Source organism: Benincasa hispida, chromosome 3 (genome assembly GCF_027475165.1).
Source record: "Benincasa hispida cultivar pf3 chromosome 3, pf3_genome.v1.1, whole genome shotgun sequence".
NCBI classification, from domain to species: Eukaryota; Viridiplantae; Streptophyta; class Magnoliopsida; order Cucurbitales; family Cucurbitaceae; genus Benincasa; species Benincasa hispida.
Genome location: NC_143480.1, coordinates 45,693,653 through 45,707,144, shown reverse-complemented (window position 1 = coordinate 45,707,144; position 13,492 = coordinate 45,693,653). Strand labels below are relative to the sequence as shown.

The 13,492-nt window shown below is 35.4% G+C and overlaps 2 protein-coding genes across 2 annotated transcripts; one reads left to right on the top strand and one right to left on the bottom strand.

Annotated features, from left to right (window-relative positions):
• The first annotated feature begins 2,423 nt into the window (after nt 1-2,423).
• Nucleotides 2,424-8,801, top strand: CHX20 (cation/H+ exchanger 20). The gene is made up of 4 exons (XM_039027406.2): nt 2,424-2,794; nt 2,970-3,998; nt 6,717-7,673; nt 8,232-8,801. Exons 1-4 carry the CDS (start codon nt 2,612-2,614, stop codon nt 8,622-8,624), a joined length of 2,562 nt encoding a protein of 853 aa, XP_038883334.1. The 5' UTR covers nt 2,424-2,611; the 3' UTR covers nt 8,625-8,801.
• A 618-nt stretch (nt 8,802-9,419) lies between these two features.
• LOC120074319 (forkhead box protein G1) lies at nt 9,420-10,082 on the bottom strand. Its single transcript, XM_039027408.2, has one exon. It carries the CDS (start codon nt 9,874-9,876, stop codon nt 9,526-9,528), a length of 351 nt encoding a protein of 116 aa, XP_038883336.1. The 5' UTR covers nt 9,877-10,082; the 3' UTR covers nt 9,420-9,525.
• Between the last annotated feature and the right edge of the window lie 3,410 nt (nt 10,083-13,492).

Here is a 13,492-nt window from a genome sequence, read left to right as displayed (position 1 = left end):
TAATTATACTTGAATTCATGACAATATGAAGATAAAAATTATCATAATAAAAAATGAACAAACGCTTCTCCAACGTTTTATCTCTCCCTTTACATAAATATAAAATTTAAGAAACAAATAAGAAAGTTAGGCATATGGAACAAGTTAAGGTTGAAAAGGAAAATTGATGTTGGGTCAGCTATCTAGGATTGAAGTAGGTAAGTATTTTTTAGGAAATTTTCTTGTAATTAATAGGATAGTATTATATATTGGTACAATTTTCTATATTATAGTTAAATTTATCTTAATCTATTTTTAAGTTTTTGGGTCAATTGATTATTTAAAATGGTATTAAAAAAGTTTGGGTCAGAATGTCCTGCATTCAAAGCCAAGTGATACTATTTAAGGTCGATTAATAATATTAAATAATTATTTACGTAGTAAAATTTATAATATGAATAGAAAAATTATATATATTATCAAAGTACTACAAATTTACTATTTTATCTATCTTCTTCAATGATTTTATTTTGAGGCCAAATTACAAATTGAGTAATGATTAGTAAATTTGTCATGACATTTTACAAGCTGCACAGAAGATGACTGCACCTAAATATTTTTCATTATCATTTGAATCATTAATTAGACTCTAGGTTTATCTCTTTAATGGGTCCTTAAATTTTAAAACATTTGAATAAATCTCTCACCTTTAAATTTTATATGTACTTAATTAGTTTTTATGTTTGATAAGTTGCTAAATTTTCAGTTTGGTGTTTAATATGTACCTGAATACTTCTTTATGGTTTTATTACTTTTTATTAATTTCTTTAGTAATATTAAATTTAAAGTGCGAGAGAAAAATATTCAAATCCACCATTTAATTTAGGGTAATTGTAATTGATAGGATTTTTAGGAATAATAACCAAGTGCATAATATTATTTTTAAAAAAATGTAAATATAGCCAAGTCTATCCTCCATAGACTTCTATCATTGATAGACTCTTACCAGTGATATGATTTATCACTGAACTCCTACCAATAATATGGTCTATCATTGATAGACTATTTAAATTTCGCCATATTTTTTATTTCTTTTACATTATGTTATATCTGCTAATATTTTGGGTCTAATATCTATATTTGCAACTATCCCTTTAATTTAAATGAAGACCTTAATTGATCGAGAAGGTGGCCGTCTATGCTTAATCTTATCTTGATTTAATTTCAGACCTATATTGTTTCATAGTCTTGACTTTCATATATTTTGATCTAATCCTATACTTTGAAAACTATATTAGTCATTACACCTTATCTACTACAAGTTCTTTAGGAACAATCGAAATTTGCTTATGTAATATGTGAATGTTTTCCATTGAATTTATCAGCTTACCAATTTTTATTTTATTTAATTCACTCATCATGTCAAATTATTACTTAATATAAAGTAAATAAATTACAAAAAGACACTATTGCAAATATAGCACCCAAACCTAAAGAATTTGTAGATATGGCACAATCCAAAAGAATTTGTAGATATAGCATAATTTATATCTAGCTTGAGTCTTTCAACGATGGACAATGAGTCTATCAATGATATAGTTTATCACTAATAGAAATATGTTATTGATAGATTTTGCTATATGTACTGTTATTTTAAAATGTTGATATACACTTAATTATTCGTTCCAAAAGTGTTATCCATTACAAGTATTATCCATTACAATTATCCTTAAAAAGATCATCAAATAATAGTCCGAAAATGAAAATTTGAGAGCTCATTGGACAGAAAATTAAAATTTAAGAAAATTAAAATTTAAGAACCCTTCTTTAGATACTTTTCAAAATCCAAAGATTAAATCGAAGAGTTTAGGAATATTTTAGACAAAATTTTCAAGTTCAATGACTAGAAATACATAAAAATAAAAGGTTTGATGGTCTAAACTTATAATTTAATTACCCTGATATAACTAACTTGCAACACAATACAAAGTAAACGGAGTAAAATCAAATTTGAAATTGTATTCATTTTTACAAAAAAAAAAAAAAAAAATCTAAGTTCGAACGTAATTTAGTAGATAAGCTTATCAACATATCAAAACGTTGATGGTTTAATTTTCACAATTAGTACTTTAATACATCCTGCATTGCAGTTATCTTTTTGCAATTAACTCCAATCACACATAAAAAAAAGAAAAAAGAAAAAGAAATTTGATATCTGACGAAATGTGAATGGACAATTAGATAAATTTAAAAAAGATGATTACATAACCTTCTTTTTATTCAAAAAGTAATCACAATAATTTAAAAAACAAAACCAAATTGAGAAAAAAAAATCAAAAATCAAAATCAAATAAACAAAAAAAAAAAGTACTAAAATAATAATTTAGCTAGAAAAATAGGCAAAGAGGCATATACAATTGAAGAACACAAACACCTACGAGAGAGAGGGAGATAAGAAAAGTCCATTATTTAAACAATTTTCAGTTTCAAATTTGTTCTATAAATGGTATCTAAATCAATACCATTCTCTTTGCCTCCCTTTTATTAATTAATTCATTCACTCATTCCAAGAGAATGACCAAAAAGAACTTAGTTCCTTCCTAAATCCAACAAAATTGACAAAGATCAAATCATGAACATGAACAACATAACCTCCATCAAAACTGCCTCCAATGGCGTATGGCAAGGTGATAATCCTCTCCATTTCGCCTTCCCTCTCTTAATCCTTCAATCCGTTCTCATCCTCATCCTCACTCGTTTCCTCGCTCTCCTCCTCAAACCCCTCCGTCAACCCAAAGTCATTGCCGAAATCGTCGTAAGATCATTTGTCCCCTCTCTCCTTTTCTCATTCAACGTTATTTGATAGTACGAGAATTCGTAATAGAATGAGTAACTTATCTATTTTATAAAAAATCTGATATCCTTTTATTTTTCTAACGTGAGAATTTCAATGCTCGTAACTTTTTTTTACCTAATTTTCCAATTTTCAGGGTGGGATTCTACTGGGTCCATCTGCTTTTGGACGTAACAAAACTTACTTGCACCGAATCTTTCCCCAGTGGAGCACTCCCATTCTTGAATCAGTTGCTAGTATTGGTTTGTTGTTTTTCTTGTTTCTCGTTGGACTCGAGCTTGATTTGGCCTCCATCCGTCGTAGCGGTAAACGAGCATTCGGAATTGCCCTGGCGGGAATCTCTGTACCGTTCTTTTCTGGTATCGGTGTTGCCTTCATCCTTCGTAAAACTGTCGACGGTGCTGACAAAGTCGGTTACGGTCAGTTCATTGTATTCATGGGTGTCGCTCTCTCCATCACTGCCTTTCCTGTTTTAGCCCGCATTTTAGCCGAGCTGAAACTCCTCACTACCCAAGTCGGCGAAACAGCAATGGCCGCAGCCGCGTTCAACGACGTTGCAGCTTGGATCCTCCTCGCACTCGCCGTTGCCTTAGCCGGTAACGGCGGTGAAGGCGGATCGGAAAAGAGTCCATTGGTTTCCGTGTGGGTCTTACTTTCCGGAGCCGGGTTCGTGGTTTTCATGATGGTGGTCACTCGACCGGGAATGAAATGGGTGGCGCGGCGGTGCTCGTACGAGCACGACGCCGTGGACGAGGCTTATATCTGTTTGACATTAGTCGGAGTGTTGGTATCGGGATTTGTGACGGATTTGATCGGAATTCATTCGATTTTTGGGGGATTTATATTTGGATTGACGATTCCGAAAGGGGGAAGATTTGCTGAGAGATTGATTGAGAGAATTGAAGATTTCGTTTCAGGTCTTCTTCTTCCTCTGTATTTTGCTTCCAGTGGGTTGAAGACGGATGTGGCGAAGATTAAAGGGGGGAAAGCTTGGGGATTGCTGGCGCTGGTTATATCGACGGCGTGCGCCGGTAAGATTCTGGCGACGTTTGTGGCGGCGATGGTGTTTTTGATACCGGCGAGGGAGGCGCTGGCGTTGGGGCTGCTTATGAACACCAAAGGCTTGGTCGAACTCATTGTGCTCAATATTGGGAAGGAGAAAAAGGTTAGTTTTCTGAAAATCACCACAAAAATTTATTGAGTCCAAACTCTAAACTTTCTATTAAAAATGTAATTTTAGTCCGAATTTTGAAAAATGTATTGAGTTTTTAAACTATATCTTTTTAGTCCCTTAATTTAAAAAAATAAGTGTCTTTGGTTTTTAAATTTTCGAAAGATACCTTTTTAATTATGATGTTTTAAAAAAATAATTTTAAGGGATCTCTAAATAATTAGAAAATTGGTAAAATAATTTTAATTAGGAAAATAGGTTGTTTAAATGACATTTTTAATTAGAAAAATACTTTTAAAAAGTATCTCTTCTATACAAAATTGGTTTTTAAAACTATTTTTTAATTAAAAATAATTTATAATGAAGTAATAGTCTAATTAAAAAAATTTCTCTTCTAAGTAGCTTTTTTTCTCTAATATCATGTTAATAGGTTTATCTTCAATTAATTATATCATTCACAAGTTGACTCAATGAGATACTAAACTTAAAGCACAAGACATTAAATCAAACTTTTTTATAATAGAGACATTAAATAAATAGAAAAGAGAGAGAGAGAGATTATTAAAGTGACTGTTCTCAAAATTTATATTTAACTTATACCAAATATGTATGAGATTTTTTTAAATTAAAAATTTGAGATAAAAATTGTCCTTGAACAGGATATGATGAATCTTCCTATGTGTATGTATAAATTATAATAATGATAATAATAAGTTTGACAAATGTAAATAAACAATAACAATATAAAAGCAATTTGGACCTTGAAGAAAGTGATGGATATGAAAATCTACCTAAAGAAAAATTAAAACAAGGTTTTCTTTTAAAATTTAATTTAGTTTGTCTTTCCTTGATCTGTATTTATAAAGTATGCAATAATTTAATTTAGTTTATGTGAGTGTTCAATTTAAACATTTTGTTTTACTTCTATTAAGAGAACCATGTTTTGTTTCATAGTCAAATTTGTTTTAATTTTGTTAATTTCAAAATATTTTTTAATTTCTAGATTAATTTTAACAAAACCAAAAAAAAAAAAAAAGTGAGAAAACATTAAAATTATCAATATTATTAAAAAAAAAACAAAAAAACAAAAAAACAAAACTGTTACCATGTATCTTAAATAAAGATCTACCAATATTTGGGTAGAATAAAATATAGTTTTTTTATTACTATATAATAAAGGGTTATTCTTAAATATAGAAAAATAAGTTAATTTATATATAAATATAACAAAATATCACCGTCTATGAATATATGTCACTGATATTGATAGACATCTATTAATGTCTATTAGTAGAATTTTACAATATTTGAAAATATTTCTAACAATTTTTTTATTTAAAATAATATATATATATATATAAAAATAAAAGTTAAAATATAAAATTGTTGTATGATGTAAGACCAAAATGAAAGGCGTATTACATGGAATTGAAAGTAGACATGTTTGGTTTTAGAACTGTTGTGTTGTCCTAAAAGAACATTGCCACAAAGAAAATGTAGTACACAATTAAGAGACACATACATGTTCTCAATTGAGGCTTTGTTGCCAACTTCATTTCTTAACCCTTCCCAAACAAAGATAATCCCAAAATCCCTCTTTTATTTTGTTTTTATCCAAAGGTTTTTAACTTTTAGAAACTCTCTTCATTGTGAAAGCACTTTTGCCTAATAAGAACTTGCTTTTAAAAAACAAACAAATAAACAAACAAAATTGTGTAATTTCCAATATTTATATAAAAATTGGAAATATTGCTTTAGTAAAAAATGAAAGATAGAAATGGTAAATAAGTACTTATATTTTATTTTGAAATTGAAAAATGTGTTTTTAAGCACTAGAACAACTCTTCCTCCACGCATAAAATACACTTCTATCTAACCGCAAATCTTAAAAACATATATTAAAGTTAGGTTTAGTTATATATATATATATATACCTTAGAACTTTTTATAAGTTGTAATGTCGCCTTGACATCTATTTTCTATCTAACATTCTAAGAGACCCAACCATAGTTTTAAAGTCATTATAAAATGTCAAAAGACAATATTTGAACTTAAAAAAGAAATGGTATTTGTAAAAATAAAATACTTATTACATCTCGAGTACTTTTTCATGCATCCCACAAAATTGTTTAATCATAGTTTATAGGGGTGTACATGGGTTGAGTTGGATTGGGTTAAATGTATTTTTTGGACCAACCGGAAAATTCGGGTTTGGTTGGGTTAGGTTGTCGAGTTATAACATTTTTTTTTATTTTTAATGAAAAATATGTAAATTTATATACAACACATGACTAATAACTAAAATCTCATAAAATTAAAATGTTAAATACCAAATATCTATGATATTTATTGTAAACTTTAAACGAAGAAAAATATCATAACAATTTTAAAAGAAAAATATTAAAAATTAAAAAATTAATCAATACAAAGAAATAAAAACAAAGGGGAATATATATATATATATATATATATAAATTCGGGTTGGGTTGGTCAATCCAGATTTTTTTTAGCAACCCAATCCAATCGAACTAACCAAACCCAATTCTTACATTTTGAGTTGGGTAATTTGGGTTATTCGGATTGTCGGGTTATTTGAACCCTTCTAATAATTTATCACATAAAAAATTCGATCTATTTTCTCTTATAAGTTTGACTAACTTATATTTACATAGTGCATTCTAACTTGATTCAATTCCCCAATTAAACACACAGGTTTTGAACGACGAAGTATTCGCCATATTAGTGTTAATGGCATTATTTACGACATTCATCACCACCCCCACCGTGATGGCGGTTTATAAGCCAGCCCGTGGTGGCTCCACCCCACCTACCCATCGTAAACTCCGCGACCTCTCTGCCGACGACACTATCGACGACGAGCTCCGAATCCTTGCCTGTGTCCACAGCTCCGGCAACGTGCCGTCGCTCATCACCCTGACCGAGTCAACTCGCAGCACCAAAAATTCCTCCCTCAAACTCTTCGTAATGCACCTGGTTGAACTCACCGAGCGATCCTCTTCCATCATGATGGTCCAACGCGCCCGCAAAAACGGCTTCCCTTTCTTCGCCCGGTTCCGTAAGGCCAGCGAGTGGCGGGACCAAATGGCTGCGGCCTTTCAGGCCTACAGCCAATTGGGCCGAGTCAAGGTCCGGCCCACTACGGCCGTCTCTTCCCTAGCCACTATGCATGAGGATATTTGCCACGTGGCGGACGATAAGAGGGTCACTATGATTATCTTGCCGTTTCATCGGAATTGGAGGGCGTTTGGCGGCGGCGATGTGGCGGAGGAGGAAGTGGAGGAGAATGTGGGCCATGGATGGAGAGTTGTGAACCAACGGGTTTTGAAGAATTCGCCTTGCTCTGTGGCGGTTCTTGTGGACCGTGGATTTGGGGCCGCTGCGGCCCAGACGCCTGGGCCTGGGCCCATGGTTGGTGTGGGCCGAAGGATTTGTGTTCTGTTTTTTGGTGGGCCTGATGATCGGGAGGCGCTGGAGTTAGGTGGCCGGATGGCGGAGCATCCGGTGGTGAAGGTAACGGTAGTCAGGTTTCGGCCGTCGTCAGCGGATGGGATGGAGGGTAGTAATGTCATTTTGCGTCCCATGCATTCGAAATCTGGCGATAACCATTATAGCTTCACCACCACTCCAATCAACCGGGAAAAAGAAAAGGTACTTTGTTTTTCTCCATCAAACAATTTTTCAGTTTTCAATTTTTAATCTTTTCAATCTTAAATTAATTAAAGTTAAAAATCAGTTTTTCGTGTTGGATATTTAGTCTCTATATTTTCAAATTTAAATCCCTAAACTTTAATAAATACCAAATTAATCAACTTTAATAAGTATCATTTTACAATTTGTAACAATTTAATCCCTATTATAAAAATACTATAAAATTTAACAAAATTTCTCACACATGTAGATTGATAAACTAATTAAGGATCAAATTTCTTTATAAATTATAAAAACTAAATTATTACATAATAAAATTAACAATCTATATGTGATTTTGCAATACAAGGACCAAAATGTTACATATGAAACTATAATGACTAAATTGTTAAAGATTTGAAATTTTAGTGACTAAATTGTTAAATATTAAAGTTCAAAGACTACATTATAGTTGAAATTGTTACAAATCAAAGTTTAGGGACTAAATCGTTAATTCTTTGAAAGTTTGTAAATTTTAGCCATTAATTAAACTCATTAATCAAATACAATGTAAAACAGGAGCTAGATGATGCAGCATTGGCAGAATTCAGAAGCAAATGGGAAGCAACAGTTGAGTACAAAGAGAAGGAGGTGAGCAACATGAACATGATAGTTGAAGGGGTGATGGCCCTCGGAAAGGAATGCGGTTACGACCTAATCGTCGTGGGGAAGGGTCGGGTTCCCTCAAGTATGGTAGCGAAACTAGCGGACCGACCCGTGGAGCATGCCGAGTTGGGGCCAGTAGGGGATTTATTGGCCAGCTCAGGCAAGGGAATCGTATCTTCAATATTGATAATTCAACAACATGGAGGAGGTGCTCATGTAGAAGAAACTCCAGTTTTGAAGATAGCACAATCCAATAAGAATGAGCTGCCTTTGTCAACTGATGGAGCTTCAACTGATCATGTATAAAATCATAGGTATCTTCAACTTTGTTACATAGTTCAATTGGTACATTATAGTTGCTAGTTTATTGTATCAATTCACTCATTTCATAGAAATTATAGCATATTATTATTACAATCCTAGTTGAACATGTAATTTGATGTTTCCCGTACATTAAATGATTATACCATGAAATTCATCAAATGACATGTAACAATTAAATCTTAATTGTTGGAAAAAAAAAATTGCCTAAGGTAAATTATCATAAATCAATCTATTTAAATTAGATGTTGTGAGAGTACATGATCTAAATTGTTATATGTTATTAATTAGATTTGGCAGAAAGTCCATTTAATTAACATGTGATCAATAATTAATGTTTTTTTAATTAACTTTCTCTACAAATAAATTTATAATTTCTATTTATATGGAGTTAACTTAGAGTTTCCCAATCTATCCTTGATGGAATAGGTTGATAAGTGTAGACAAGTTCCCTTACCATCATTCATGAATTGTTAGACTGCCTAGGCCTAGTTGACCTACTGATGGTTGGCTTAGGGCTCGCCGGACTCTAAGTAGGTTTCCATTGACCTAGGTTTTAGTGCTTGGTCATTTCGAACTCGAGTGAATCTAGACTCACTTTCGTCCGAGACCATTTTCATCCTAGGTCTTTCCTAGGTAGTTTTGATTTTTTTTTTTTTTTTTTTTAAAAAAAACAATTTGGGATAACCATAAAGCATAAAAGCAAATTCATTGGAATTGTTAGGTTTGTTCACAAACATATCATAGAAATTAAACTACACCTAAAACATGAAGAGAAAATGAGAGAAGGATCATCAACATTAGCAAGTTGTGAAAAATGTACACGTTAAATTGGGCTTTCATACCGAAAGGCCCTAGAACAAATGCGGCCCAAAAGAGGCCCAATTTAGAGGGCATCATCGTCGGCCCATAAGCCCAAGGCCCTAACGAAACAAGCAGAACCAGCCACTACAACGGCGGCGAAAATCGGAGGAACAATCAGATCAATCCCCGATTTCCTAAACAAACGGTCCGGAACGCAAAGAACATCTCCCGGAATATCCATCGGAACCCTAACCAAACCATCGGACTTGCAGTGAGCAGTAAAAGACGAGGACGGCGAAATAGCCGACGCGAAGGCGAGCTCCGGCGCGAAAGAGGCGGCGGCGACGGTAAGCGTCAAGAGAATCGTCCAGGAGGCGGAGTAAACGAGCAGCGGCCACCGTGATTTGAGACGGCGGTATAGAAATCGGAGCATTTTTGTTGGACGGAGTGGATTTTGCGGCTGCGGTAAGGAAAAAGAAATAGGAGAAGAGGAAAGCGGAGTGGGTGAGTGAATTTTTAGGGTTTGGTTTGATAGATGAGCTAATTTATTCAGAATAAAGATGATGGATGGATTAGGTTTTGACTGAAGTTTGGTGATGATGCTTTGATCGTTGAAATGGAGAATATATGTGTGCTTCGGGATTCATTCTTCAAATCTTCTTTCCGATTGATTTTGTTATTATTATGGGTAATTGACAAAAATAGAGAAAATTGGGCAAAATGACCCACTAGAAGTTTCATTTGGTCTTTTTTACCTATTTTTTTTAAACAAGTATTTTTTACCGCATGATAATGAAAATTAGGTAAGCATGGTTGTATAATTATTTTTATGCCTCTTACCACCCACCTACAAAATTAATTGACATTCTCCACTTAAAATTAACAAAAAATTATTCACACAAAAAAATTTCACCAAATTTGTTGGTTGTATAATTATTTTTATGTCCCTTATTAAATTCCCACTCATTTCAACCACCAACCTACCAAATGAATTCATATTCTCCACCTAAAATTAATTTATACAAAAACCATTAACAAAAAATTATTCAGTTCTCTTCATCAAATTGTTTCTAGAACGAAATTCGTAAAGTCCAAAACTTGTATTTCACGAAACTGTAATTTTGTACCATCTGTCGTAAGAAGGTATATATTTCTTTTTTGTATGTATTCTCAATAGTTCATTAATTTCTAGGAAAATTGACAAAACTAAATGACATTTTTGGAGTTTGATTTATTGCTTTATTGATTGTTTTTTTTTTTTTTTTAAATAATGCCTTGTATTTGATATTTATTTATAAATTTATAAAAAAAATATTAAAAAAATAGCAAAATTTTTTTTGAAGATATCCGGTCTGGCTTCACGGGGTAGGAAGCAAATGAATTCAAATTACCCGACCGGACTTCACCGAGAACAAGATAAATGTTGGAATAAATTTGATACCCGGTCGGGCTTCACTGGGTAGAAAGAAAATTAGTTCAAATTACCCAGTTGAGCTTCACCGGGAACAAAATAAATGTTCGAATAAGTTTGATTCCCGGTCGAGCTTCACCAGGTATGGAATGAAATGATTAATCCCTCATCGGGTGACCCGACTGGGTTTCACTGGGTCTTTCTCGGCTGGTAGAGTAAACCTTAACCCGGTCGGGCGCATAAAAAACATGATTCTATTTTTTGGCCTGATGGTCTACCCGGTCGAGTGGACCATTGGGCCAAAAAACAGAATCAATATTTTTATTTTGCTTTTTTTTTTTTCTTTAACTACATTGTATTAATATATTTGGTGCCCCAAATGGCTATCGAGCCCGGCGGGGCTACTCGTGGCCCACTTTTTGTGCGCGAACTTTCTGGTGGGCGAAAATGCGAAAACAGACCCAGGGGTTAAGAACGATGAAAAAAAGTCGTGAGCGCAGACGGTTTTGCGAACGGAGCTCATTTGATGTCTCAAATGGCTATCGAGCCTAGCGGAGCTACCCCGGGGCCCAATTTTTGTGCGTGAACTTTCCGACGGGCAAAAACGCGAAAACGGACCCAGGGGTTAAGAATGATGAAAAAAGCCATGCGCACAGACGGTTTGCGAACGAAGCTCATTGGTGCCTCAAATAGCTATCGGGCCCCGCGGGGCTGTCTCGGGGTCAAATTTTTGTGCGCAAACTTTTCGACGGATGAAAACGCGAAAACGGACCCAGGGGTTAGCCTAGCGGTAAACCTTCTTTCTTCACCGGTTAGGAAGGGAAGGTCCCCGATGTCGATCTGCAGTATTCGTTTTATAAAGTAGTTCAGATCATACGAGATCTCACCCCACATCTCTATCCACTTTCTATTGCGCTTGCCGTTAACTCCTGTTTACCTTCCTTTCAGAACAAAATTCATACTGGTGTCATATAATTACTTAGCTGAGTGAGATACCAACCCCATTTTCCAGATCAAAATCTTTAGAAAGTCTTTCATTTTCCTAGCCCCCCCCTCCTATCCCTCATCCTACCCTTTCATTTCCGCTTAAGCTTCCCCGGAGTTCAAATAGTGTGATTCCGAGTAAAGTCAAAGGGGTAAGCTCGCTGCTCAAGAAGTTGGACTAGCTGCTCCTCTGACCTGACTCGGAGTGGATTCTAGGAGAAGGGAAGGATCTCAACAGGAAATGCGAAGGTTGCAACAATGAAAGCCCACCTTACCACTTGACTAGTAAGGGAAAAGCCCTTTATAGCTGTCAGGTTCGCAGAATGACCGAGGAAACCAATTGAATCCACTCTCGTCTCAATTCATCCTATTTCATCAGATCCGGGATGTGATATGGTTCTTGACTTCGACCCTTCGCCTATCGGTGAAATAAATAGGGTTTGCAGTCGCCCCTCCAACAAGAAAAGGTATAAATATGGAAAGAACGATGAGAAAAAAGTCGTGTGCACAAACGATTTTGCGAACGGAGCTCATTTAGTGTCCCAAATGGCTATTGGGTTCGACGGGATTGCCTTGGGGCACAATTTTTTACACAAACTTTTCGGGGGACGAAAACACGAAAATAGACCCAAGGGTTAAGAATAATGAAAAAAAGTCGTGTACAGAGACGATTTTGCGAAGAAGCTCATTTGGTGCCTATAATAGCGATCGAGCTCGGCGTTGCTGCCTCGGGGCCCAATTTTTGTGCGCGAACTTTTTGGCAGGCGAAAACGAAAAAATGGATCCGGGAGTTAAGAACGATGAAAAAAAGCCGTGTGCGCAGAGGGTTTCGCGAACGGAGCTCATTTGGTGCTCCAAATAGATATCGGGCTCGGCGGGGCTGCCCTGGGGTCCAATTTTTGTGCGCGAACTTTCCGGCGGGTGAAAGCGCGAAAACGAACCCAAGGATTAAGAACGATGAAAAAAAGTCGTGAGCGCAGATGGTTTTGCGAACGAAGCTCATTTGGTACCCCAAATGGCTATCGGCCTGGCGGGGCTGCACTGAGGCCTAATTTTTGTGCGCGAACTTTCCAACGGGCAAAAACTCAAAAACGGACCCAGGGGTTAAGAACGATGAAAAAAACTCATGCGTGAAGACGGATTTGCGAACGGAGCTCATTTGGTGCCACAAATGGCTATCGGGTCCGGTGAGGCTGCCCTGGGCCCAATTTTTGTTTACTAACTTTCCGGCTGGCGAAAACGCGAAAACGGACCCAGGGGTTATGAACGATGAAAAAAAGCCATTCGTTCAGACGGTTTTGCGAACGGAACTCATTTGATGTCCCAAATGGCTATCGAGCCCGGTGGGGCTGCCTCGGGCCCAATTTTTGTGCGTGAACTTTCCGGCGAGCGGAAACGCGAAAACGGACCCAGGGGTTAAGAATGATGAAAAAAAGCCTTGTGCGCAGACAGTTTTACGAACGGAGCTCATTTGTTGCCCCAAATGGCTATTGGGCTCGGCAGGGCTGTCTTGGAGCCCCATTTTTGTGCCCGAAATTTTTGTCGGGCAAAAACACGAAAAACGAACTCAAGGGTTAAAAATGATGAAAAAGAGCCGTGTGCACAAACGATTTTGCAAACAGAGTTCATTCGGTGCCGAAAATGGCTATCGAGC